Source organism: Gopherus evgoodei, unplaced genomic scaffold, assembly GCF_007399415.2.
Source record: "Gopherus evgoodei ecotype Sinaloan lineage unplaced genomic scaffold, rGopEvg1_v1.p scaffold_32_arrow_ctg1, whole genome shotgun sequence".
Lineage (NCBI taxonomy): Eukaryota > Metazoa > Chordata > Testudines > Testudinidae > Gopherus > Gopherus evgoodei.
The window spans coordinates 382,105-409,705 of record NW_022059994.1 but is presented as its reverse complement, the minus strand read 5'-3'; the positions used below and the strand labels follow the sequence as shown (position 1 = coordinate 409,705).

The 27,601-nt window shown below is 50.4% G+C and overlaps 1 protein-coding gene across 1 annotated transcript; it reads left to right on the top strand.

Moving 5' to 3' along the window:
- Positions 1-313: 313 nt before the first annotated feature.
- LOC115640682 (tripartite motif-containing protein 10-like) lies at positions 314-26,520 on the top strand. The gene is made up of 6 exons (XM_030543557.1): positions 314-743; positions 6,967-7,075; positions 9,755-9,972; positions 15,870-15,892; positions 17,825-17,940; positions 25,927-26,520. Exons 1-6 carry the CDS (start codon positions 318-320, stop codon positions 26,436-26,438), a joined length of 1,404 nt encoding a protein of 467 aa, XP_030399417.1. The 5' UTR covers positions 314-317; the 3' UTR covers positions 26,439-26,520.
- Positions 26,521-27,601: the final 1,081 nt, after the last annotated feature.

Genomic DNA, 27,601 nt, shown 5'->3' with positions numbered 1-27,601 from the left:
TGTTGTCAGAAGGGGATTACAGTGCAATGAAGTTTGAGAACCACTTCGTAGATACTCCAGTGTCCATGTCTGTGACTCGCCCATTTTGGATTAAGAGTGTCTTTGTTTGATTTAGCTTGAGGGCTTTTTGGATTTTACCCCTCAATATTCATCACCCATCCTTTCATTTCCTCCCCTCCCCTGTTCTTTCCAGCTTCCTCCCCTCCCATTCCTCCTCTTCCTCCTCACTCCATATTGTCTCCACCTCCTCCTTTTCTTATCTTTTACCTTGCTGCTCCTCCCAGAGTCGAGAGCAGAAGGCAGAGATCCCAGCAGCCATGGCCTCGGGGACTCTTGAACAGGAAATCCCAGAGGAGCCCAAATGTCCCATTTGCCTGGAGTATTTCACAAAGCCGGTGAGCATAGACTGCGGGCACAACTTCTGCCGGGGCTGCATCACTCGGTACTGTGAAGAATGGACAACAGGAGACTACGGGCCTTTGTGCTGCTCCGTCTGCAGAGCTCGGATCCGGACAGGGAATCTCCGGCCCAACCGGAACCTGGCACACATAATAGAAAAACTCCAAGAAGAGAGTTTAAAAGCAGATGAAGTGGGAAAAGAGAATGTGTGTGAGAGACACAAGGAGAAACTCAACCTGTTCTGTGAGAAGGATGAGGAAGCCCTGTGTGTGGTTTGCGAGAGATCCCCAGAGCACAAGTCTCACCCGGTGCTTCTCCTTGAAGTGGCTGCCTGGAAATATAAGGTAGGAAATTAACTGGATCTTGGTTAATTTGATATGGACTTTCCTCTCAGAGCCACCAAGTCCCCTAGATTCCCAGATTTCCCACCCCCAGACCCTCATATCTGTAGCTCTGACAAAATCTCTCCCCTGCAGGCCCCTCTCTTCTGTCAGTTGCAGGGAGTCCTTGCCATTGATGCTGTCCCAGCCAATCAACCCGGCTCTGTTCATTAGGGCACTGGAGCTCAATGTGGGACTTTCTCCACCAAGGGGGTTGAAGCAAGAAGTAGCCATGCTTCTGGCAGGCCGGGAATGGAGAGAACAAGCTGTTCTCCCTTCACACCCCTGACAGCCCCGGGCACCGCCAGCAGCTGTTCACATTCAGGATGCAACCCTCACTCTGCTGCATGCAGCATTTACAGTGCTGTGTTAAGGCAGAGACACTCAAGATACCTCTCTAGAGTCCCAGCTCCTGGAGTCAGCTGATTTTCACCAGAACCTCCTTGGTCCTTTTAAAAATAATAAAATTAAGAAGTGGCTAGTCCTCCTGTTTGCAGAGAAAAAGCTTCAAAATGGGAAACCACCATAAATTCTAGCCCTTATGGTTATGAAGCAGAGACATTGACTTCCTGATTTCCCTGGGGTGAAGGTTGACTCCTGCTTGGCCCAAGGCCCCACCCTCACCCTGCCTCTTCCTGCCCCTACTCTGTCCTCACCCTGCCGCTTCCTGCTCTGTTCCTCCCTCTCTCCCGAGGGCCTTCTGCTCATGGCTGAATAGCTGATCCTCAGCGGGCAGGAGGCCCTGGTGGAGGGTGGGAGGAGCTGATTGACAGGACGTACCAGTGGGTGCTGAGCACCCACTATTTTTTTTATGTGGGTGCTCCAACCCCAGAGCACCCATGGAGTCAGTGCATACGTTATGAAGAAATCTTGAAACTATTCCCCAAGTTTAACCCATGCAGCAACATTTGCCTGAATCTGCAGAGAGCCTGAGACAATAGTCCTGCCCAATCGATTTTTTTAACAGAGCATTAACTACCACCCACAGCACCCCAGCACCCTACCAAAGGACTTTGTGTCTGGCAGAAGTGGAGGAGCACAGGTGGTCACCCACACGCCCAAGCAGATATGGCCTGGCTACTGCGAAGTCCTGAGTGGTGGGGGCCTGCTGAACCTATGACTCTTGTGGGAGAGGATAGTGGGGGTCTCTGTAAGTAGGGGGGCACAGGGGTCTTCTTACCATGAGGATTGTCAGCAGTGAAGTGGGACATGCCTGTGGTCTGAATGAAGGGTAAGTGAAAGTTGAGTGTTGGATGACCATATGCGTGAGGGTGCAGAGGGCTGTACTACTAGTCTTTGGAGTAGGCTAAGTGTTTGAAGTAGAGGGCAGATAAAGGTATTCCTTGTTCGGTACAATGCACAGGCAGTGTGTGAGTATGTGGTACTGGGTGAAGCTTCCACTTTGGGAGGCTGGCCCCCTACCCCACCTCTTCTGGCTGATGTTATCTGAACTGGTGATCTGTTAGGTCACTCCAATCCAGTCTTACCCTACTCTGCTGTGAGAACCCCCATTCCCAGGTTGTTCATACACAGCCTCTGGCATGTAAGCTGCTCCCATCTACGTGAGTGACCACTTTTCACCAGCCGCTGCTTGGATTGTGCAACTGAATAACACTAGTCAATACCTCTGGGCCCAGACACAATCCTGGGAACCTCCATCTTGCAATGTCCAGTTATGCCCGTTGGATGCTGCAAGCTTATATGAGTTCGTCAATTTAACAAAGAAATTGATATGTACCAGGCTTGTTATCCCAAGGGGAGTCTCTGACATGCTTCAAACCAAATGCACTGCTTCAGGTAGAATAAACAAAAAAAGTATTAACTACAAAGTTAGATTTTAAGTGATTATAAGTCAAAGCACAGCAAGTCAGATTTGGTCAAATGAAATAAAAACAAAACGCATTCTAAGCTAATCTTTATACTTTCAGTGCCCTTATAAACTTAGATGCTTCTCATCACAGGCTGGCAGGTTGCCAATCAGCCAGGCTCTCCCCTTTAATCAGCGCTTCAGTTGCTTGGTGGTGGTGTCTGCAGACGGAGATGGAAGAGAGAGAGCATGGCAAACATCTCTCCTTTTTAGAATGTTCTTTCTTCCCTCTTGGCTCCCCCCTCCCCTGCCTTCAGAGTCAGGTGAGCATTACCTCATCATAGTCCCTGACTGGCCAAGGGAAGGGGAGTGACTCACTTGAGAGTCCAACAGATCCTTTGTCGTTGCCTAGGCCAGTGTCCTTTGTTCCTGCGAGGCTGAGCTGGGTTTTTTCCATACAGGCTCTGATGAGGTGTGAACTGTCCCTCTGCTCCTGGAGAGTCTCATCACTATATACATGAAATTACAACCGATAACGTTACTGTAACAATTACTATAACATCACTATAACAACAATGCTCAGTGCATCATGAGCTTTCCGAAGACACCCAACATGACAAACTTTGCATTGGATCCTGCCCAATCCTATTATAAGGATGAACATGGGGGTGCCGGGTGTTCCCCCGAGGTACAGAGCGTCACACTCCTTGTGGCCCTGGCTGGGATGAGGTGCGGGGTGCTGAGAGCTTGGTCAAGGCCACTGGGGGAGTGGGGCTGAGAGCTCAACCTCGGCTGGGGTCGAGCTATCAGCCTCAGCTGGGACCACAACAGAGCTCTCGTCCTTGGCTGGAGCTCTGAGCCTGGAGCCCCTTCCCTGTTCCATCGTTTGCCCCCAGCCCTGACCCCATTTTACTCACGGTGCTGGTCCTGCTCCGCCCTTTCCCCTGTGGCCCTGCCCCCATTCAACCTCCATTCTGCCCTTTCCCCCATGGCCCCATCCCCATTCCGCCTCCATTCCGCCTCTTCCCCCCTAAGGCCCTGTCCCCACTTGCTCCCCCCCACTGTAGCCCCAAGACCGGAAATGATTTGTGCCCCAACCTGCATTACACACCTCCCCTGGGTACTGGCACATGGGGCAGCATTCAGAGAGGACGTAGCTAAAGTTGCCTAGGCACGTACTGGAAGTCGGTATTTCTGGTTTGCAGATATTTGCATTCGGCTGGACTTAGTGTTCTAGAAGGACACGCTGTGCCCCCGGACAACCTGAACTCTGCCTCGAGGGAGGTTGTAAGGGGTGACTTTCCAAGTTTTTGACCAGAGAGAGCAACTTTGTGGGTAGGCGGCAGGGTCCTTTAGGCAGTTGCAATTATCATGTTGTTGGGGGAGGGGCCAGGTCCCGAATAACTGGCAATATGGTGTGGGGTTAAAAGTTTACATTCTCAGGCCTGCCATCGCCCTCGAATTGCCCTTAGATTAATCAATATGTTCCTTTAAAGCTAGCATGAGTACATGTAATCATTTATCATTTTCTTTTGTTTATGGTACAAGATATAATCGAGCAAAGGGGGGCTCTGTAGTGTGGGTAAAGGATATAGTTTAATTAAAGGATCCGGTACTTAATGAATTGTAAATGATGAATTGTGGCACCTGTGAACATCTTTGTAAACAAGTGGGGTATATAAGGTGGGGAAGAGGATAGTGATGTGTGCATGATCTGAGATTGTATATCTCCTTGCACCTTATTTGACTCAAAAAAAGATACTTGCTTCTCCACTCCGGTGTGGTCATTGGGGATACGCACACCGGGCAAATGAACCCCAACTGTTGCCCCCCCCCGCCCCGCAACAATGTCAGTTTGCACTTGTGACCCGGCTGTGGACTGATAATGATGATAATACTTAACCAGGGATGCCGGAACAGGGGGGGCCAGAGGGCCATGCCCCCCCTTTTAAAAGGGGGAGGAAGAGGCGGCACGGAAGTGGGGCCTCAGGAGAAGGGACAGTACAGGGGTGAGGGCTTGTGGAGAAGGGGCAGGGCAGGGGCGGGGCCTTGGGGAAAGGGTGGTGTTGGGGGGGGCCGCGGGGAAGGGGCCTCACTGAAGTCCTGTATCTAAAGGCCCCTCCCCCAACCTTACAGGAGGAGCCACTGGACTCAGGGTTCAACTGAGTATGGGGGACAACTAAGAAATAACAGGATCAGGAGTGGGGGTCATAGGTTCAAAATTCCCACTTTTCAATTTTACTGCCTCTAAAGGGTTATTCGGTAGACGCTGAAAAGCTGTTTTCTTCAAGGATCTGTATCTTAGAAACTCCTTGGTCCAAAGATCCCAACTTTAGCTCACTAGCTCAACCACACAGCCTGATGAAGCACAACGAATTTCAATGCAATCCGAGCAACTGGGAAGATTTTACAGGGCTTATAATAAGCACCCTTTAAACAGAAAGGCGTTCTTAACCTTCACTACAGCAGAGGTAGTCCTCTGCTATTTTTATGTCATATCTGTGCTCAGAATTTACACGTGCAGAGTGTCCCACTCTAAAGGATTCACAGTCTATAAAGAAACATAGAGGAGGTAGAAAGCGAACTGAGAGCAGCACCTCCCATCTGCTCTCTCTGTTTGAAGCATGCTCTGCAGCGTCTGGACACACTTTGCATTAAATCGACCAAAGTCATTTACTCTCCCTCCTGGTGTCATGTTCTCTGGAGAGGCTTTGGACTGTGAGTGCTGACCTCAGGGCAGATGGGCAGAAAACCGGGCAGACACCCCATACTGATGGTGAGTTCTATAATTAGATTTCACCAAGAGAATAATGAAAATGAACTCCTGGATCACTCCACCAGTCTTACCATGGAGTCACAGACAGGCCCCTTAGGCTCTCCAGTCTATCTTTCCACCCAGAAAAACTGGACTTTGTGATAAATGGTCACTCACACCAAAAATCACACCACATTTAGGTTGCTTGCAGTCCCAAGATACCAGTCGCTTACCCCAGATCAAGTGGTACTCTAGATCCGTCACCAAAGACAACGCTGGCAGCCGATTCTATAGTAAACTAACTAAAGGTTTATTAGCTAAGAAAAGAAAATAAGAATGATTGAGAAGTTAAAGCAGATAAACTATATGTGCAGGTGAGTCACAATCTATAATTCCAAATGATAGCAGAGATGTCGTCATCTGCCAGTTTACCAAAAATGTATCAGGGCTACCCAGAATAACCCTGGGGATCTTCGTCTTCTTGTTCAGTTATTTCGCCCTGTTAGAATCCAAACAGTCCAGATCCTTGCGTGAATCCATACTTACAGCTTTTTCTCCCAGAAAACAAGCTGACAGGGTCACTACCCACCCATGTGGTCTATTCCTTCGATGACAGAAAGTGAAGAATGCATTTTGAGTCTTTGACCTCTGATCCTCACACACAACGCCCACTTGCTTTGAAAGTAGCACTTTGCTGTTAAAGTCTTCATTTGCATTCCATGCAGCTTTTTCCTCGTTTGACGGGTTATTGGGTATACACAATGTAAATGTTCGCTACTCCATTATAACTGGATACAGATATGTAAAAACAATGCAAGTAACGTCCCATTAGTTCTCATGAAATTTAAACACCAATTACATTCTATACATTTAGCAATCGCTTTGCTCTATATTAATACACAAGTGAATTGATTTGGCATGAGCTGGCACCTGGTCTGCCAGCGTTCAGCGCAGGATCAGAGAGTGGGGGCAGAGGTGGCTGTCTGACACCTTTCAAACTCCTGGTAGTATCTGCTTCTCCTGGGTCCTTCCTGGACCCCCAGCCCCAGGGGCTGCTCTGACTCACCCTCTGTTCTCTTGGTGATTGTAGCAGCTGAGAGTAGGCAATGTGCAGCATGCTTCAGCCACAACCCTGCCTTCCCAACGGATCCCTATGAAGGAGGCTTTGAGGGAGCTGGTGAATGCTCATTCTACTGGCCCACTGCTATAAAGGATTCCCCCTGGCACAAGGGGATTCCCCCATTTGTCTATGGTGCTCACTTCAATACCAATAAAGGAACCACCCATTTCTGGAACCAAACTATCCTGATAGCTCAGAGCCAGGGCAGTGCTGGGTTCAGGGCCCCATGCTGCATTGGGCAGCCTGGAACGATTGCTGTCAATATTACTGCTGGGGAAGAGGATCCAGGGGAATTACTGGAGACAAACCTCCTCCCACCCAGCACCTCTGTCTGGCCAGTGGGTTTTCAGGGAATTGACATCACGGCCTCCTGCCAATGGCAACAGTTTAGAAAGAGTTTAATCAAAGACTAGATTCTCTCCATGCCAGATATGTTTTTTTTTTTGTGGTAGAAACAAGTCCCACCCCATCACACAAATCACATGCAGCATTTTTCTCCACTCAGAAACAAACCCTGACCCAACTGAAGACTCTGAAGAAAGAGCGAGACGAGCTTCTGGGATTTAAGGAGACCGAAGAGAGGAAAATGAAAGAGTACCAGGTAAGTGCCCATAGTCAATACCCAGCATGTTCATTTCTCTGTAGCATTGTGAGCATGGGGATGTGTTTCTCTGTGACTCCTCTGGGTCACGGTTGCAGAGCTAACAGCACCTCTGTCCCCCTTCTGGTGTCCCTGAGTTCACCTTGCGCCTTTACCTGTTGTGACATGGAATTCTGTAATTTTCCCACTCGTAGATCAGGCCCTAGGCTACATCACCCTGGGTATTGACCATTCTCACGCTGTAGGCCCAGCTCTGTTCTGGCACCTGTAGTTCTTCCCTCCAGGCGGTGGCGGATTAATGGGCCCGTGCCTAGGGGCTCTGGCCAATTTGGGGGCCCCCACAGGAGCGCCAGAACCTGAGTAAAAGGGGGGGGGCCATTGGGGCTCAGTCACCTGAGAACTGACGAAGGCTGGAAGTCAGAGAAGGAAGCAGTGCATGGGGATGGAGATCACTACAGCTTGGCTGGTGCCTTCTGCCTTGCCCCAGAATGGACTGTGCTTTAACTCGTATGTCCCTGTGCTAACCTACGGGCATCCCGTGCTCTATCCTAGGCCACTAATAAACCCTACTTGGTTTGGGGTGTCACTGCAAATGTTGGGTCCCTGAAGAGTGGACAAGTTTCTACCAGGAGGGCTGGAGCCTGGGATCTCAGTCTAAGGAGGTGGTGAGGCCTCATGGCCCATCCTGAAGGAAGACTGAGACTCCTCGGGGGGTCTGGCACATCTAAGGGGTTCCTCCAACCAAGAGACTGTTCAAAAGCTGGGGGATAGCACTGACCTTGTGACAGCTGCATCTCAGCGTACACCTGGAGGCATAACTTCCAGCTCAGGTGGACGTATGCACGCTAGCTTTGGTTGAGCTAGTGTGCTAAAAATAGCAGTGTACTCACAGTGGCATGGGTTACCTGCCTGAGAACCAACCTAGGGTCTCACACAGGACTGTACTCAGGGCAGCTATGCTATCCCACCACCTGAGTCCACCAGAGCTGACAATGACCCCTCCAGCTGTTGTGTAGATCAGTGGCTCTGAACCAGGGGTACATGTAACCCTGGGGATACTCAGAAGTTTTCTGGGGGTACATCAACTCCTCTAGATATTTGCCTAGTTTTACAACAGGCAACATAAAAAGCACTAGCACAGTCAATACAAACTCATAGTCATACTCATAGACTTTAAGGTCAGAAGGGACCATTATGATCATCTAGTCTGACCTCCTGCACAATGCAGGCCACAGAATCTCACTCATCCACTCCTGTAACAAACCCCTAATCTATGTCTGAGTTATTGAAGTCCTAAAATCGTGGTTTGAAGACCTCAAGGTGCAGAGAATCCTCCAGCAAGTGACCCGTGCCCCATGCTGCAGAGGAAGGTGAAACATCTCCAGGGCCTCTGCCAATCTGCCCTGGAGGAAAATTCCTTCCCGACCCCAAATATGGCGATCAGCTAAACCCTGAGCATGTGTAGGCAAGACTCACCAGCCAGCACCCAGGAAATAATTCTCTTTAGTAACTCAGATCCCACCCCATCTAACATCCCATCACAGACCATTGGGCATACTTATCTGCTGATAATCAAAATTTCAGACAGACAATGACTTGTTTATACTGCTCTATAGACTATACACTGAAATGTGAGTACAATATTTATATTCCAATTGATTTTTTTATAATTATATGGTAAAAATGAGAAAGTCAGCAATTTTTCAGTAGTAGTGTGGCTGTGACACTTTTGTATTGTTATGTCTGATTTTGTAAGGAAGTCAGTTTTAAGTGAGATGGAACTTGAGGGTACACAAGACAAATCAGCCTCCTGAAAGGGGGACAGTCATCTGGAAAGGCTGAGAGCCACTGGTGTAGATGCGCTTCAGTCTGGTTTCCCCAAAGAACTCCCCTCTCTCTTCAAAGAATTTTTTTGCCAGGGGCTATATTCCTTTTGAGTGTGTGTGTGTGTGTGTGTGTGTGTGTGTGTGTGTGTGTGTGTGTGTGTGTGTGCTACTATTGTCTCTAAAGAACACTAACATGTTTGCAGAGAAGTGGCTTATTTGGAACTACTCTATTTCTTTCCTGCTAGATTTTTCCCCCTTTCAGCTCCCCATGAAACTACAGCAATATATTCATACACTAAACGTCCTAGTAAACACAAAGCAGTCACAATTTTTTACAGAACAGCTCCATTTCCATCTCACCTTGTATTACCACGTCTGAAAGTGTGTGTCTATTTGTGGGTATGTCTGCCACTCCCTGTGGGTGCAGCTGTGTTTCTATTTAACACTTTGTGTGTGTGTGGTGCTATTCAGCGACTGTTACCAGGATAGCATGATTTCCTCACTTACATTTTGCTGCTGTGCAGTTTTGTGTGTGTTCCCCAGTTCTCTCTCCCCAGCCATCCGTTCCTGTTTGGTTCTGAGTCCGGCTCTTAGATCTGGGTTGTCAGAAGTCGGTGATATCAGATTATTTCAAACATGCCAGACATTGCACACTGTTAACTGAAATAAGGCCTCATGAGGGAATTCTAGAAAAAAGATTATTTTGCATCCACAAGGAATGTCTCATGAAATGCTGAATTGCAGAGGTCATGGAGAAGTACTCCCCTTGCATAACCAAGGCTCGATGAAATGTCTCATGTTTCTCTCCTTGTCCCTGCTCTTTCTTTCCTCTATTTGTGTCTCTTGACTAAAGGACAAAAAAGAAGCCGAGAGGCAGAAGGTTGTGTCTGAATTTAAACAGCTGCACCAGTTCCTGGAGGAACAAGAGCAACTCCTCCTGGCCCGACTGAGAGAGTTGGAGCAGGAGATTGTGAGGTGGCAGAATGAGACTGTCACCAAACTTGACAAGGAGATTTCCCGTCTCAGCGAGCTGATCGGTGAGATGGAGGGGAAGGGGCAGCAGCCGGCGAGGGAATTCCTGCAGGTGAGGCGGAGATAGAGACACTTCAGATCCCTGCCAGGGAGGGGATGACTCCTGCTCAGTCAATTCAGGGGGTCTAGAACAAAACCCATTCCCTGCCCCAAGCAGGTGATGGGGCATCACCAATGTACAGCTCGCCACCCAGCTGTCTGCAAGGCACTGACCCACGTCTGCTGTGTGCAGACAGAATGCCTCAGAGCACAGCTCAGCCTCTACATCTCTGCCCCCAGCTAATTCCCTAAGAACGGCAAAGCCACAATTAGTCCCTAAGCCTTGTAATCGCTGACTGCTCAGGGCTCTGGTAACTGATACACAGCAGCTCGCCAGCGGGACTGTGACTCTACCACAGGCTCTGCCAGCATTTCAGCTGTGGGGATTAGAGTTGGGAGAAAAGAGAGAGTTGCAAATACCCTGGGGGTGGCAGCTGAAGCAGTTGCATTTCCAGGGAGGGGCATTGGAAGCTCTCTAAAAGTGGGAGGGGGGTACCAGCACCTGAAATGTGGCCCTGTCCCATTCCCCGAGACCCTGTCCTTGCATCTCCCCTTTCCTGAAGGCCCCGCCCCTCTCCCCTCAAGAAGCCACCCCCCCAACTCACTCCTTTCCACCCCACCCCCACCCCGTCGCTAGCCTTTACGGCTGGTAAAAAATGGTGGGGCCATGGTCCTCTCCTGTCCAGTCCTCTATGAAAGGCAAGAAGGTTCCCTGGCCAAGATCAATCCATTGTGTGGATAACTGGGGCCCCTCTCCATTCATAGAATCACAGACCCATAGGGTGAGAAGGGACCACAAGGGTCATCCAGTCTAACTCCCTGCCAAGATGCAGGATTTGTTGGGTCTAAGTCACCCAAGGCAGACGGCTGTCCAGCCTCCTTTGGAAAACCACCGGAGAAGGAGTTTCCACGACCTCCCTTGACGTCTGTTCCATTGTGCTATTGTTCTTACAGTTAGCAAGTTTGGCCTAAATCTGCTGGGGTGTAGTTTGATCCCATCGCCTCTTGTCCTGCCCTCTGTGGCAGGAGAGAGCAACTTTTCTGCATCTCTTTTATGGCAGCCTTTCAAGTATTTGAAGACTGCTATCATGTCCCCCCTTAATCTCCTCTTTTCCAAACTAAACACAGGCACCAGCTTCCAATTTTCCCTGGGGGTGCTCAACCCCCACTCAGACCCATACCCCTCCCCTACTCCACCTCCCAAGGCCCCACCCCACCACTTCCCACCCCTGCTGTGCTCCTGCCCCGCCTCTTTCCACCCCCTCTCCCAAGCACGCCCCATCCCTGTTCCTGACTCCCTGACAGAGCCTCCTGCACACTGCAGAACAGCTGATCGCAGCGAGCGGGAGAGGAGTTGATTGGTGGGGCCACCAGTGGGCAGGAGTGCTGGGGTGGGAGGGGGAGAGCTGGCTGCCGGTGGGTGCTGGGCATCTGCAAACTTTTTTCCTGGAGCACCCACAGAGTTGGCACCTATGACCTTCAGCCTTTGCTCATGGTTTGCCTTCCATCCCTTTGATCACCTTTGTCTCTCACCTCCGGAGCCTTTCCAGTGCTTCCTGCACAGCTTCTGATTACGGGCCGCTCCCTTTGTGGTGGCAGCTGGGCTACAGGGTTCCCCTCTGTATATCATTGTCCTTCACAAGGACGCTAGCTCCTTCCCATGGAGCCAGCCCCCGTCAGAGCACACTGACCAATTCCCAGACTGCGCCCCAGCACACACTCAGCACTTTGCCTGTAGAAGATATCTGCAGGCTCCCTGTCCCTTCGGGAGCATCATCTAGCAGCTGGTTCTGAGTTCCAGGGAGGTCCCAACAGGGCCCCTCCCTGCTTATCCCTCTGGCGGTAGGGCCCTCGCCCAAGCTCTGCTGCTCCCCCACAAGATCTATGTGCACCTGAATCCAGCTGCAATGTCCGGCGGAACCTGTCGCCACCTGCTTGGTACGCAGACCTGTGGCTCCTGCTGCAACCTGCTCTTTTCCTCAGCTCCCTGCTCAGCATGTGAGGTCCCTCAGCAGCACCTGCTACAGCCAGCGTCCTTGCTAACATCAGCTCCTGGCTCAGAGTGAAGTTACTCCCTGGCGCGAAAGAGTTTCTGCCCCATCCTGCATTGGCCAGAGGATGGAGACCCTCAGCAGGGAGCAGGTTGATGGGTAACTTCCTGCTCGGCAAATTCAACACAAACTTTAAATTATTATTATTATTTTAATTTGCAGCAGAGTGGGTTGTAGATGACACAACTGAGAGCAGGGACCCAGGGTGCATAAGGCCTTGTCTGCATTCATGGTTGCCCTGGTTTACCTTTCAACGTGGGTAGTTAAACCTGCCCCAGAGCACAGTGTAAACGCTAGTGTTTCAATTGTCGCCCGGCGCATGTCGATTTCACCTAATTTGGCAAAGAACCAGCACAGGCTCAACGAATACAGGCTTAGTTTAAACTGAAGTGAGAGTGTCCACTCACACATTTGCGCTGGTTCAGTCAAATAAGCTTAAAAATACCCCTTATGTTAAACTGGCGCAACTTTGAATATAGATGAGCTCAGAGGGACTGTTTCAGCCCTAAAGACCTTCAAGTCTACAAATGGCAAGAGAAATTCAGTGCGTCGCTGGCGTTCACGCAGATGGAGCTGGGAACTGAACATAGGATTCCTGAATCATCGTCTAGTGTCTTAGCTGCACAATTGTCCTCCCCACTGGAAGAGCGAAAGAGAAAAATTCCCTTTCATGTCCAGTTTTGAAATGGGCCTCACCAGCTTTCATATTAGTGCCTGCAACCATCTATGTGTGCTCACCCCATGGGTGGTGGATACTGAAGTCCAGGGGAGTCTAAGCCTCCTTTAACCCAGGCTGTGGCCCCACCTACGTTCCACCCAAAGGCCCTGCCCTCACTTCACCTCTTTCCTGAAGCCGGCAGGGCTCACCTCCAGCTTAGGGGCACAAGCTGATAGCCAGAGGTTGGGGCAGCCAGGGGCATCTTGGGCTGGTTCTCAGGCCAGCCGGTGGCTCAGGGCTTGAAGGGTTGGGCTTAGGGGTCGGGCCAGTGGCCTGGGGCAGCTCAGGCCAGTCAGGGGTCCTCTGGCTGTGAATGAGGCTTGGTGCTCCAGCCATTGGGGAGGGGGAGCACTCAAGAGCTCCAGGAGGCAGGAGTGGGGCCTTGAGCGGAAGGAGTGGGGCCAGGGGACTAGCCTCCCCGAAGGGGGATTCACCCATCACCTATGCCCAACCCGTAAATTGGCTGCACACAGACAGCACTTGCACATATCAAAGGGATAGTTATTGCTTTAGCTCGTTGATTTGCAAGCCGTGGTGAGCTGGAGCCGGTTCCCACCGGTTCACAAGAACCGGTTGCTAAATTTAGAAGCCGGTGTAGAATCGGCTCCTAAAGCGGTGGGTGGGCAAACTCCGGTCCGCTGGCCACATCCAGCCTGCGGGACCATCCTGTTTAGCCCGCTTGAGCTCCCAGCTGGGGAGGCCAAGGCTTCCCTGGCCCCTCCTCCGCTCTTTGCCCCCACCCCACTCCAGAGCTGCCAGAGCCTTGGGGAAGCAGCGGCACTCCAATGGCTATTTAAAGGACCAGGGTGGCAGAGGCAGCTGGAGCCCTGGCCCTTTAAATAGCCCCCGGAGCACCCTGCTACCCCAGGGCTCTGAGACCTATTTAAAGGGCCGGGGCTCCCCTGCTTCTGCCACCCCAGCCTTTTAAATGGCCGCTGAAGCCCTGGGGAAGTGGCGGGGCTCTCATGGCTATTTAAAGGACCAAGCCCTCCAGCCCCTGCTGGGAGCTCCAGGCTCTTTATATTGCCCTCTGGGGAAGCTGGGCCACCCTGGTATAGCGCATGAGGTCTTGCCGGTATGCTCTACGGGGGCATACCAACTTACTTTCACCTCTGGGTAAAGGGGTGAGACTGCAAGCTCCAGCAGCTGCATGGCATCCTTACACAGCAGCATGGTAAGGGGGCCGGGCCAGGGCTGGGAGGAGGGGTTGGATAAGGGGCAGGGAGCGGTTGGAGGGGGCGGAGGTTATAGGGAGGCAGTCAGGGGACGGGGAACAGGGGGTTGGGTAGACGTGGAGTCCTGGGGGTTTGTCGAGGTGGTGGTGGATGGGGTTGAGGCAGTCAGGGGACAGGGGGTGAGGTCCTGGGGGGCAGTTAGGGTGGGGGAGTCTTGGGAGGGGGTGGTCAGGGGAAAAGGGGGGGTTGATGGGTTGCAGATTCTGAGGGGGGAAGTCGGGGGCAAGACATGGTTTGGGGTGGGATGGGTGGATGATAGGGGAGACAGGCACATGGGGCTTGTACTCACCGCTCAGTTCCCTACCAGGTCTTTGGCGGCACTTCAGTGGCGGGTCCTTCACTCGCTACAGGTGAAGGACCTGCCACCGAAAATCCGGAGTGAGTGAAGACCCCCATGCCTCTGAAGTGCCGCCGAGGACCCGGTAGGAAAATTGTTCTTAGGATTTTTGGAGCTCATCATTGTTTGCAAGCAAGTACAGTGAAACCCTGCTATAACGACCTTTGGGGTCAAAAAAATCTCATCATGCTAAATGCAGCGTTGCGATATAGCAGGGTTTCAGATCAGTCAGGTGGTCCCCAAAGTGGTGCATTGAGGTGCCCCAGTGCCTAGTGCCCCAGTGCCTAGTGCCCAGCAGGGGAGAGGAGCCGAGGCCCCCCACCTGCCGGGGACAGAGAACTCTGGGGCTGCGGGCGTCGGTGCTCTCTGTCCCCTGCAGATGCAAGGCTGTGGCTTCCCTTCTGCGTCAAGAGGAGCCGCGGCTCCCCACCTGCCGGGGACAGAGATCACCGGCACCAGCAGTCTCAGAATTCTCTGGCCTCAGCAGGTGCGGGGCTGCAGCTTCTCTCCCCTGCCATGGTGTTGGGGACCATTGGTACAGTACCATACTCTATTACACTGTACCTTAAAGGGGAGCCAACCTGCGATCGCGTTATATGCGATTTCGTGTTATGGCGGGGCACGTTATGGCGGGATTTGACTGTACTGTTTGTGTGCACTCTCTTAAATAGCCATTGCATCATCAACCGTGGGACTAAGACTGACTCACTAGCCTTGTGGTTAGCGTCACCAGCTGCAAGGTTTGGGACCCTGAGTTCAGTCCCTCTGCCTCTTGAAGTATTTATCCACAATTGAATAGGTTCAACAGGAGAGACTGCAAAAAAAACTCATATAAGAATATCCAAGGGCCCAGTGGTTAGAGCCCTGTCCTGCGAGGTTGGGGACCCCCTGTTTGAACGCTTTCTTGGCATGGGGGGGACTGAAAGTAGGTCTCCCACCTCCTGGGGGAGCGCACTAAACACTGGGCTAAAAGTTATATGGGAGCCACCCGTTTCCTCCTGTCTTCCACAGAGAGATCCAGCCTCCCTGTAGTAAGGTGACAAACTCAGTGAAAGGGGCGGGGCATAGGGCACATCCCACTCGTCAACTTCTCCCATTGGCTGTCTCAGGCAGCTCCCCGCCCAGCCTGCTGGCTTTGTGCAGCTGGGTGCCAGTCTCTCTTCATGCATGGCACTGGGAGCTTAGGCACCTAACTCGGGCTTCCTGGGGCACCCGGCATTGGCCACTGTTGGGAGACAGGACACTGGGAGAGATGGACCTTTGATCTGACCCAGCCTGGCCGTTGTCATGTTCTCTTATGTTCTTTGTGGACCCCGTCGCCCTAGTGGTTTTCTTGGTGCCCAAAAGTTAGGCACTGCAGCACCTCGGTCCGTTTGTGGATCCAGGCTGTAGCTCGTTAGTTTCCATGTGCTACTTACACACACATCCCAATTCCAGGCAATAGAACGTGACCAGATAATTGCAGGCGATACACAGTGGCCATTTAGGAAAATCTGACCAGAGCAGGAGGGAGCCCCCGTGTGTGGTGTGCGGGACTGAGCTTCCTTCTCTCTCTCTCTTTCCCCATAGGACGCCAGAAGCACCTTGAGCAGGTACGTGGCTCCTCTCTTTCCATTCACATCTCTGCATGGGTGGCGAGTGAACGACCCCCTTCAGGGAGACTAGCCCTTGGCCCCACCCCTACCACCCAAGGCCCCTCCCCCACCCGCCGGAGCTTCGATCACCCCCCGCTGCAACCAAAGGAGCCCCGGCTGGCCCGCCCCAGCCACACTGGCTGACCCGACCCCCAGGCCAGGTTGAGCTGTCCCAGGCCACTGTCATGGCTTGAGCACTGCCCCAAGCCACCCCCACCCTGGCCGACAGCCCGAGCCAGAGCTCCAAGCTGCCTGCAGAAGCTGAGTCCCCACTGGCTTCAGGGAAAGGGGGAGGGAGAGCGGGGTCTTGGGGCAGAGTGTGGGTAGGGCCACAGCAGGGGTTAGGGGAGGCTTAGCCTCCCCTGACCTTTGATAGCCACTACCCATGCACTTCTCTGTGCTGCTTAGGGGCTTGGATAAGATGTTAAAAAAAATCCCAGGACAAAAAGTAAAGCAGGGCAGGGTGACAAACAGGGTCAGAATCTCCCTCTGTTTAATACAAACGGGGGGCAGGGGGCGTTTCCTAGAAAACTAAATGAATATAGATTTTTTTTAATCACCTGAATTCCAAGGCTGGGGGAGATGTCCCAGGGCTCTGGGGGTGGAATATGGACTTTTCACCTCTAGGACTCTGGTTCTGTCATGCCCAGATCAGGAGTGAGGAGAAGTCTTTATGACCTGTTGATTATTTGGAGGCTTGTGTGCAGGGGCAGTCAATAGGCAGACTGCGGGCCAAGTCCAGACCACCTCACACTTCTGAATGGATCCTGAAATCTTTTTCATTTACTCTTTCTTATCATTATTGTAATTACCGTATATAGTCGTTCATAAGCCAAATATTTTTGGTAAAAAGGTGACACATCAAAGAGCGGGGGTTGGCTTATAAACAGGTCTACACCAAAATTTGATGATCTTAAACTCTATGGAATCATTGAATTGAATATCTAATACATTGCCATTTTGTTTACCTGAAGCATCTGCAGGCCTGGAGCCTCAGGTAAACAAAATGTCCAAGCGTGCCAGCGGCTTACCCTAATGGGCCAGGAGCCAAAGTTTGCCAACCCCTGAAATATAGGGTTGGCTTATGAAAGGGTCATACAGTTTTTGCTATTTTTACCTAACTATCTTGGGGGGGGGGGTCCGCTTATAAACGAACAGGCTAATGAACGAGTATATAGGGTATTTTATTATTTTCTCTGAAGTCTGGACCTTGATTATACCTTGACCAAGTACTTCGGACCATGACAAAAAATAATTGACTTCCCCAAGGAACAAACTAGGGCAGTGGTCCCCAAGCTGTGGGGTGCACTCCCCTAGGGGGGTGCAGGAATTTGGGGGGCCAGGCCCCACAGGGTGGGAGCGAGGAGGGAACCTCACCCAACTCCATTGCATGCTGGGCCTAGCTCTGCCCTCATTCCCTCTCAGCCCCCAGGCCAGATCTGCCTTCAACCCAAGCTCTGCCGCTGAGTCAGAATTGGGGGTGGGGATGGGGAGGGACAGATTTCACTACTGGTAAGGCAGAGGTTCAACAGGAAAAGTTTGGGCACCACTGAATGAGGGAGACAAGAGTTGATCTCAGTCCAGCTTCTGTGGCCCAGAATGCAAAGTTAATCAGGAATATTGGAACTGATTGGTCATCAGAGCAGGAAGGCCAAGGAGTGGATGGGCCTGGGGATTGAACTCCCTTCCTATCCCTTGAACTAGTTAATGGGCTACTGGTGCAGGGAGCTTGCACTACCATTGCCTGGACTGTACTGCATCTGAGCACAGGGATGTACAAAACAATTCATTCTCTAGCCTCCTTAGTTCAGCAATGTTCGCTAGTTCGACATTCGGAGTCAAATATGAAAATCCAACAATCAACCATTAACAAAATCTGTTGTGGTCTAGGTGCAAAAAAGGGAAGTTCCAGGTGCCGGTGAGGATCTCTCCTGTGCTGGAAAAAAGACTCAGCATTTACTCTCAACAAACTCTTGCTCTAAAGGCGACTTTGAGGACCTTCAAAGGTAGGGAAAACCGAAACGTGTCCGTGACGCTGAGAGATGAAGGGCTCTGGTCAATTATTTCATGGTTAGATGCTGATGGAAAGTAGAAATAAATTAAATTGACACATTAAATCAGGAGAAGGGGCTGGGGTAGGGGCATTGGAATGGAGGGGGAGCCAGGGGGCCATGGCCTCACCATGTTTTACTGGCCATAAGGGCGAGCAACAGCAGGTAGAGGGTGGAGAGGAGCAAGCCGGTTGCGGGGCCTCGGGGGAAGAGGCGACACAGGGGTGGGGCCTCAGGGAGAAGGAGCAGTGTGAGGGCAGGGCTTGGGGGAGAAGGGGCGGAACAGGGGCAGGGCCTTGGACAGAGGGACGGCACGGGGTGGGGCCCTGGTTTTAGGAAGTTTCTGCTGTTCCTGACCTGGGTTTTTTTCCAAGGCAAAATACATTTTTATTCCAAGTCTATAATCCATGTGAAGGGGATTCATTCTCCCCACAGACAGGTTTCTCTGAAGCCATGGAAATATGGGATCCAGGTGAAGAGAGTAGTATCACATGCTCCTGTCTGACAGATTCAGTTGTGGCATAATCCTGGTCATAAACAGAGCCCTGCAAATCTGCAGATATCCGCTTTATATACGTGGCGGCAGATGCAGATATCCGCAGACCATGTCTACGATCGGATGTGAATACAAATTTTGTATCTGCACAGGGATCTTGTAATAAATAGAGACCGGAGCCAATAAACTGCTATTTAATAACAGAAGGTAACTGTAACCGGGGTCCCAAGAAGGCCCATGCTGAGGTTACTTAATTAAGGAAAACTGCAAAGAATGGGGCAGACAATCCCCAAAGCTTGTGGTCATTCTAGTATTTAGATTACCAAGCTAGCCTCAAAACAATTCTATAATACCTCACTGGTTACCCAGAAGCCAAAACACAGTTCCCTTAAAGCAACCCAGCCTTAGGCCTCCACCCAGACACCCAAGTCAAATATGATGAGGATTACTGAAAATCTTATTCATCATATAAGAAAGTTCTAACAATCCCAAAGGATCGGACACTTTACCTTCCAGGTTAATGAATATTCCAGATCTTACCCAAATACACGCTTACAGCCAAACTAAAATCTATTTAAAAAGAAAAGAGAGTGAGTATTGGTTAAAAGATCAGTATGCATACAGACATGAGTACAGTTCTAAGATCAGATTCATAGTAGTGATGATGGACATCTCAGCCTTATGACTCAAGCTTCCCCTGCATAAAGCATTGAGCAGATCTGAGATAAAAAGGATCAGGACCCAAGAGACCTTTATACAGTTCCAGGCCTTCTCTTGACAGCTAGGAGTCTTTAGGTGAACAGCAGACAACCATGGAGACTTTGAAGTAGACCTATTTCCTAAGCATCACTGGTAATTAGCTACAGGGATTACCCTAAAACAATTGACTGTTTCCCACCATTTGCAGGTGATTTGCTGTACATTTCAAAGAGAGATGAATACAGTGATATCACTATATTTACAATTCATTTAAATATTAAGATCTCTTCTTGATTTCTGAATTAACAGAATCCAGCACAGACAGGACTGTTTGATTACATTGTTAACCTCTAACAAGACATAAATAAACACACGCAGTTAGTATCACCTCTAATTCTCTAACAATACAAGTTTGCATTTCAAAGTTCTAGCCTATCTAACATGAAATGGCCCTGATTATCATTTTACATACTAATATGTCTCTAAAAGTTGATTCTGGATCATTTATCTTGCAGGATGCTTAACCCTTTCACATCCAGCAAATAATGCATAGGTCCGGGAGTCAGGAAAGCTGGGTTCCATTCCAGCTCTACCACTGATTCATGGTGTGACCATGGCTGAATCAATGGCTCCCTGCCTCAGTTTCTCCCATCATCAAAAGGTGGGAGGGTGATCATAACTGCAGACCTCACAGAAGGGGATTAGTCTGATGTTTAACCTGTGGCTGTATTAAAATGCTTCCAGCTCCCTGGATGTAAGAAACTTTATGGATCTGATTCTCAAACGTAATTTTCCCAGTGGGTGCTCCACTCCCTGTGCCCCATCCTCATTCTGCCTCTTCCTGTCCTGCTCTGCCCCCTCTCCTGAGGCCCTGCCCTTACTCTGTCTCTTCTCACCCCTGCTCTGCCCCCTCTCTGCTCCCCCAACAACCCACCACTCCCTTCTCTCTGCCCCCTCCCCCAAGTGCCTCCTGCCTGCCGAACAGCTGATCGGCGGCCAACCCCAACGCCAGAACCAGTGTGGCTGGCAGGAGCTGAGCACCGCCTGTTTTTATTTTCCATGGGTACTTGAGCCCTGGAGCACCCATGAAGTCGGCGCCTATGGCTGTAGGTGATCAGAGCCTTAGAAAATGAGATCCTGTGTGTGCAGAAGGTTCATGTGAAATCCTTGGAGGAGACAAGTGGTATAGGTCCTGATTCTTGTTTATGTTAAGGGTTCTTTACACCTTTACCTCCCTGGCAGCGTAAAGGGGCTTTAAAGCTGGTATAAACATCTCGCTACGCTGCCAGAGAGGCATAAATGAGTATCAGGGCCCTAGTCATGCGCAGCATGCAGAGAATATCTGTGATTCTCTTTTATTATCCTTTGCCCTTTCTTGAAATTCTCCCAGCGTGTCTTCATTGCTGTGCCTGGTTCCATATCTCCACCATTTCGTCTGTTTCAGAATCAAAGCACAAATAAATCAAGGAGTAGAAATTTTGCCATAAACAGGGCAGCATGAAATCTTGCCTCTCTCCTGTCTCTCTAGATGCACTGTCATCTGACCTGAAGAGAGACTGGGGACTGTCTCCAGCAAGGGGTGTGAAAAAACTATACAGAAAGGGTGAGTTTTCCCAGCATTCCCCCCACACACAAACACACACTCAATTTAAGAGTAAATTGGACTCTCAATTAACATGTAGAAAAACTTTCTGGGATCAAGCCCCCAGAGGCCCAGCTCACCCCGATCTAGGCACCACATGCAAGTGAGAATAGAGCTGCTGTGACACACACCGACCGCCTCTCCCTGCCTGGGGGGATCCAGTGCTGAACACACACTGCCTGTGATTGACAGGGGGCTGCTGTACCCCAGGCAGATGTACACAGACGGAGGAGGGGGCAGCTGGAAAGACTGACTCTTGCTGCGGCTGGGCTGCAGAAATAATACTAAGTCTGAAAAAGCAGCAAAGAATCCTGTGGCACCTTATAGACTAACAGACGTTTTGGAGCATGAGCTTTCGTGGGTGAATACCCACTTCTTCAGATGCATGTGGTGGAAATTTCCAGGGGCAGGTATATATATGCTAGCAAGCAAGCTAGAGATAACGAGGTCAGTTCAATCAGGGAGGATGAGGCCCTGCTCTAGCAGTTGAGGTGTGAAAATCAAGAGAGGAGAAACTGGTTCTGTAGTTGGCAAGCCATTCACAGTCTTTGTTCAATCCTGAGCTGATGGTGTCAAATTTGCAGATGAACTGAAGCTCAGCAGTTTCTCTTTGAAGTCTGGTCCTGAAGTTTTTTTGCTGCAGGTCTGCAATAGTGTGGCCAGGGAGGTTGAAGTGCTCTCCTACAGGTTTTTGTATATTGCCATTCCTAATGTCTGATTTGTGTCCATTTATCCTTTTCCGTAGAGACTGTCCAGTTTGGCCGATGTACATAGCAGAGGGGCATTGCTGGCATATGATGGCGTATATTACATTGGTGGATGTGCAGGTGAATGAACCAGTGATGGTGTGGCTGATCTGGTTAGGTCCTGTGATGGTGTCGCTGGTGTAGATATGTGGGCAGAGTTGGCATCGAGGTTTGTTGCATGGATTGGTTCCTGAGCTAGAGTTATTATGGGGCAGTGTGCAGTTACTGGTGAGAATATGCCACATGGGGCCACAACCGTGGTACCCCTAACCCACCCAGCAATATCGTCAATCTATCCAACTACACACTCAGCCCAGAAGAAAAGTCTGTCCTATCTCGGGGACTCTCTTTCTGCCCTGCCACCCCCACCAACATGATACAGTTCTGTGGCGATCTGGAAGCCTACTTTCACCGTCTCCGACTCAAAGAATACTTCCAGGACAACATTGAACAGTGCACTGATACACAGGTGCCCTCCCACAAACAGCACAAGAAGAAGAACTCCACATGGACTCCTCCTGAGGGTCGAAATGACAGTCTGGACCTATACATTGAATGCTTCCGCCGGCGTGCACAGGCAGAAATCGTGGAACAACAACATCGCTTGCCTCACAACCTAAGTCATGCAGAACGCAATGCCATCCACAGCCTCAGAAACCACCCTGACATTATCATCAAAGAGGCTGATAAAGGAGGTGCCGTTGTCATCATGAACAGGTCTGACTACCAAAAGGAGGCCGCCAGACAGCTCTCCAATACCAAATTCTACAGGCCACTTCCCTCAGATCCCACTGAGGAATACACTAAGAAACTACAGCATCTACTCAGGACACTCCCTACACTAACACCAGAAGAAATCAATATACCCCTAGAGCCCCGACCAGGGTTATTCTATCTACTACCCAAGATCCACAAACCCGGAAATCCTGGACGCCCCATCATCTCAGGCATTGGCACTCTCACTGAAGGACTGTCTGGATATATGGACTCTCTGCTCAGACCCTATGCCACCAGCACTCCCGCTATCTCCGTGACGCCACTGATTTCCTGAGGAAACTACAATGCATTGGTCACCTCCCAGAAAACACCATCCTAGCCACCATGGATGTAGAGGCTCTCTACACAAACATCCCACACACAGATGGAATACAAGCTGTCAGGAACACTATCCCTGACGATGCCACAGCACAACTGGCTGCTGAGCTCTGTGCCTTTATACTTACACACAACTATTTCAAATTTGATGACAATATATATCTCCAGATCAGTGGCACTGCTATGGGCACCCGCATGGCCCCACAATATGCCAATATCTTTATGGCCGACCTGGAACAACGCTTCCTCAGCTCTCGTCCACTCACGCCCCTTCTCTACCTATGCTACATTGATGACATCTTCATCATCTGGACCCATGGGAAAGAGACTCTGGAAAAATTCCACCACGATTTCAACAGCTTCCACCCCACCATCAACCTCAGCCTGGACCAATCTACATGGGAGGTCCACTTTCTTGACACCACGGTGCAAATAAGTGATGGTCACATTAACACCACCCTATATCGAAAACCTACCAACCACTATGCCTACCTTCATGCCTCCAGCTTCTATCCCGGACACGTCACACGATCCATTGTCTACAGCCAAACACTGAGGTACAACCGCATCTGCTCTAACCCCTCAGACAGAGACCAACACCTACAAAATCTCCACCAAGCATTCTCAAAACTACAATACCCACACGAGGAAATAAGGAAACAGATCAACAGAGCCAGACGTGTACCCAGAAGCCTCCTACTGCAAGACAAACCCAAGAAAGAAACCAACAGGACTCCACTGGCCATCACATACAGCCCCCAGCTAAAACCCCTCCAAAGCATCATCAAGGATCTACAACCCATCCTGGACAATGATCCCACACTTTCACAGGCCTTGGGTGGCAGGGCCAGCAATGCCCCTCTGCTATGTACATCGGCCAAACTGGACAGTCTCTACGGAAAAGGATAAATGGACACAAATCAGACATTAGGAATGGCAATATACAAAAACCTGTAGGAGAGCACTTCAACCTCCCTGGCCACACTATTGCAGACCTGCAGCAAAAAAACTTCAGGACCAGACTTCAAAGAGAAACTGCTGAGCTTCAGTTCATCTGCAAATTTGACACCATCAGCTCAGGATTGAACAAAGACTGTGAATGGCTTGCCAACTACAGAACCAGTTTCTCCTCTCTTGATTTTCACACCTCAACTGCTAGAACAGGGCCTCATCCTCCCTGATTGAACTGACCTCGTTATCTCTAGCTTGCTTGCTAGCATATATATACCTGCCCCTGGAAATTTCCACCACATGCATCTGAAGAAGTGGGTATTCACCCACGAAAGCTCATGCTCCAAAACGTCTGTTAGTCTATAAGGTGCCACAGGATTCTTTGCTGCTTTTACAGATCCAGACTAACACGGCTACCCTTCTGATACTAAGTCTGAAGTCTCTGTTTCTCTCCCTCTCTTGTCATCAGTGGCAGCGATGTGAATTGCCCTGTAACTCTTTCATTGCCAGGTCAACGTTTGAGCGGGAAACACTGAGGCAATTCAGGACTTCCCAGCTGTGTTGTTTGTTTTAAGGCCCTGAGGCCCACATAGGGACATGGGGGTTGCCATGCTCAGCTTTGCAATGCCTGACATGGAGGCGCTTAGGAACTGGGTTAGGCGAAGAGGCGATGCACAGGGAGGGCATGGGGCGGGTCAAGTCTCCCTGCAGAATGGTCTGCCGGGGAGGGAGAGGGGGCTCTGTTCTTCTCTCCCTGTGCCTCCCCCCAGCACGTTGGGCCACTCTCCCTGGCAGCCAGGTGGGAAGCGGGATGGAGCCGCTTCTGCCTGAGCGCACCTGGCTGGAAAGGCGGCTTTGTCCCGCTCCCCACTCAGCTGCCAAGGAGAGAGGCCAAATGTGCCGGGGGGGGTGGGGGAGATGCAGGGAGACAAGAACAGAGAGGTCCTCCCCCCCTCCCCTGCAGATAACGTGAGGTGGGGAGAGCACTGTGTCCCGGGCTCGACACAGGACGGGAGGGGTCACTGGACGGGGGAGACATGTGGGTCAGTCACATGTCCTCCCCTTTAGCTTGTGCCCTCCCTCCCCCCGCCCCATTATGGGGAGGCATCTGTCATCTTTGCGCCTCAGTTATGCATGAGGAGAGAGAAGTGCCTGAGAATGGGATCCAAGAAAACCAGCCTCCTAGCTAGGGAGCCGCCGAAGCTAGCCAGTGGGAGACCCCCACCCCTCCAGCATTTTATGTGGAATTAGTAGCCCCTGAGCAGGCTGGCAAACTCCTGCTATGCCAGGGCAGGCTGTGTGGAACAGTTAGAGAGCATGAGTGCCAACTTCGGGGCAGACTGTTAAGAATCGGGGCACACACCCCAACCTAGCTGTGCATTCTACAACACTTAGATTTCACCATAAACATGGTTCTGATCATCTTCTTCACAGGCCAGATGCCCTTCCAGCCTTTCCCCCAGTTCAGTCTTAGTTGTTTCCAGCAGTCATCTTGGATGGGGTAGCAGGGGAAAACTGACAATCAGGATTACCTCACTCCCCACCCTTGAATAGCATTTGCATAAGGTGGGAGTTCTTTGTTTCCCTAGATTGACCCCCATCTCCCCCTCTTACAGCGGAAAGTTACAAGAAGTCCCAGGTAATATTTTTGTATCAGGTGATAAGACCACCTGACTCTGTAGGATTACAGCATCCATGAGTCAGGGGTAGTATGGAGCATCCATAGGAAGGCCAAACTTTTCACAGTTCATTGTCCTCGCTGATGGGCCATCCACCCGTCTGGCTTTTCCATTGTTGTACCTGAAGTGTTGACAGTGGGCGTCACTCAGAGTAGCATAACTGAAATACAGATATATAGTCTATATTCCTAATGTCAGATACAGAAATGATACAGGGATACAAATGGATAATCACCTTCAGTAAATCTGGCCATCTGGCATGAAGTATCTCTCACATCATAAGCATATTTTCATAGGGAATATGGAATGACACGTCACACCGAGTGTGAAATACTGGTTTACCAAAAGAGGTATCATCTCCTGCCCCACAAAAGGAAGGCCCATGGACATCAGACAGGCCATTATGTAACATCAGAGGACAAAAGACTCTGTTGATTGATCCCTCACACCCTCACAAAGAGGAGACCTGCATGAGGACACGTCCCATCAGTTTGAACTCTAGGGCCAGGACAGAAAGGCAGAAAACCTGAGAATGTCCCAGCCAGAACTGGGCTGCTGGGGAGTGTGAGAGATGGTCCCAGCCTCCTCCAGGACTGAGCTCTGCCTCTAACCTCTGATTCTCTCTCTCCCCAGCGACTGTGACTCTGGATCCAGACACGGTTTATCCCGGACTCGTCTTGACTGAGGATCGGAAATGTGTGCGATGTGGAGACACCCGGCAGGAACTGCCTGACAATCCCGAGAGATTTGATCCTGTTCCCTGTGTGCTGGGATGTAAGGGGTTCACCTCGGGGAGACATTGCTGGGATGTGGAGGTGGGAGGTGGGGAGCGCTGGGCCGTGGGGGTGGCTAGAGAATCACTGAGGAGGAAGGGACTGATCGACTTTAACCCTGAGGGGGGTATCTGGGCTGTGGAGCGGTGTCTGGATCAGTACCGGGCTCTCACCTCTCCTGAGGTCCCTCTCTCCTTGAGCCGGAACCTCAAGAGGATCCGGGTTTCTCTGGACTACGAGGCAGGGCAGGTGGCATTCTGCTATGCAGATAATGAGGCCCCGATCTTCACTTTCCCACCGGCTGCTTTTGCAGGGGACAGAATCTGCCCTTGGCTCTGGGTCTGGAAATCCCAACTCCAACTGTGTCCCTGAGTCGGGGTGGGTGGTGGGGCGAGAGATATCCCACTAGAATACCATCAACAACTGGGCTTCTCTAGGACCTATCATCACAACAGCCGCGAGCTTCCGCCTCATCAGAACAGGAAGAAGATTGTGATGAGGCTAGACCAGAAACTGATGTTGACCTGCTTGTTCAGCACTTGTTCTCTGTGTCCCTGGAGGACTCTAACATTCAGCAGGGTCAGAGACCGAGATGGGGAGATCTGGTGGAGGGGAGGGAAGGTGAGGACTGGAGAGGAAACCTTTTGTGCTGGGCGGGGGCAATTAATAATCTCCACAGAGTATGAACGTTGTATATAGAATTTTACAAGATTATTTTTTATTTTCATGCAGTGGATCTTACATTGTTGTTATTCACACAATCGTTGTTGTTTACAGGGAAGGGTTTGTTTGTTGTTAGGGGTTTTTTATGTATACTGATTGTATAAATCCTCCCTTTCTTCTGGGTCTGGGCTTTAAGATCCCAGCTCCATAGGCGCCGATGCCGTGGGTGCTCCAAGACTCAAGCAAAAAAAAGGGGGGTGGTTCTCAGCACCCAGGAGTCAGAGCTTGAGTGTGGAATGTGATGAGGTCTGTGCTGCTAGCAACTTCTGCCCATAGGGCAGGGAATTTGGTTATAAACAGAGGCAGGATGATTAAGATAACAAAAGGCTTGTCATTAAATTAAATTAAGGATCGTTATACGATCCTGAAAGTATTTCCAGGCACTCCAGTTAAAAGAGAGGAAACAAAGCGTAGGAATAAATGGTCCATTTTCAGAATGGAGAGAAGTAAATAGTGGTGTCCCCCAAGGGGCTTGTACTGGTCTGGGACCAGGGCTGTTCGACAATATTCATAAATGATCTGCAAAAGGAGTAAACAGTGAGGTGGCAAAGTTTGCAGATGATACAAAATTACTCAGGATAGTTAAGTCCAAAACAGACTGCAAAGAATTACAAAGGGATTTCACAAAACTGGGTGACTTGGCAACAAAATGGCCAATGAAATTCAATGTTAAATGCAAAGTAACACACATGGCAAAATATAATCCCAGCTATACATACAAAATGATGGTGCCCAAATTAGCTGTTACCCATCAAGAAAGAGATCCTGGAGACATTTGCAGAAGAATCCTTCTCACTGGTGCCTGTATCACC

What these genes read in the sequence shown, in the direction of transcription:
- LOC115640682 (XM_030543557.1), top strand. Translation starts at nt 318, where the DNA reads ATGGCCTCGGGGACTCTTGAACAGGAAATCCCAGAGGAGCCCAAATGT. An exon ending in GCCAGAAGCACCTTGAGCAG is followed by an intron (nt 15,893 to 17,824) that starts GTACGTGGCTCC and finishes GTTGTGGTCTAG; the next exon opens with GTGCAAAAAAGGGAAGTTCC. An exon ending in GACTTTGAGGACCTTCAAAG is followed by an intron (nt 17,941 to 25,926) that starts GTAGGGAAAACC and finishes CTCTCTCCCCAG; the next exon opens with CGACTGTGACTCTGGATCCA.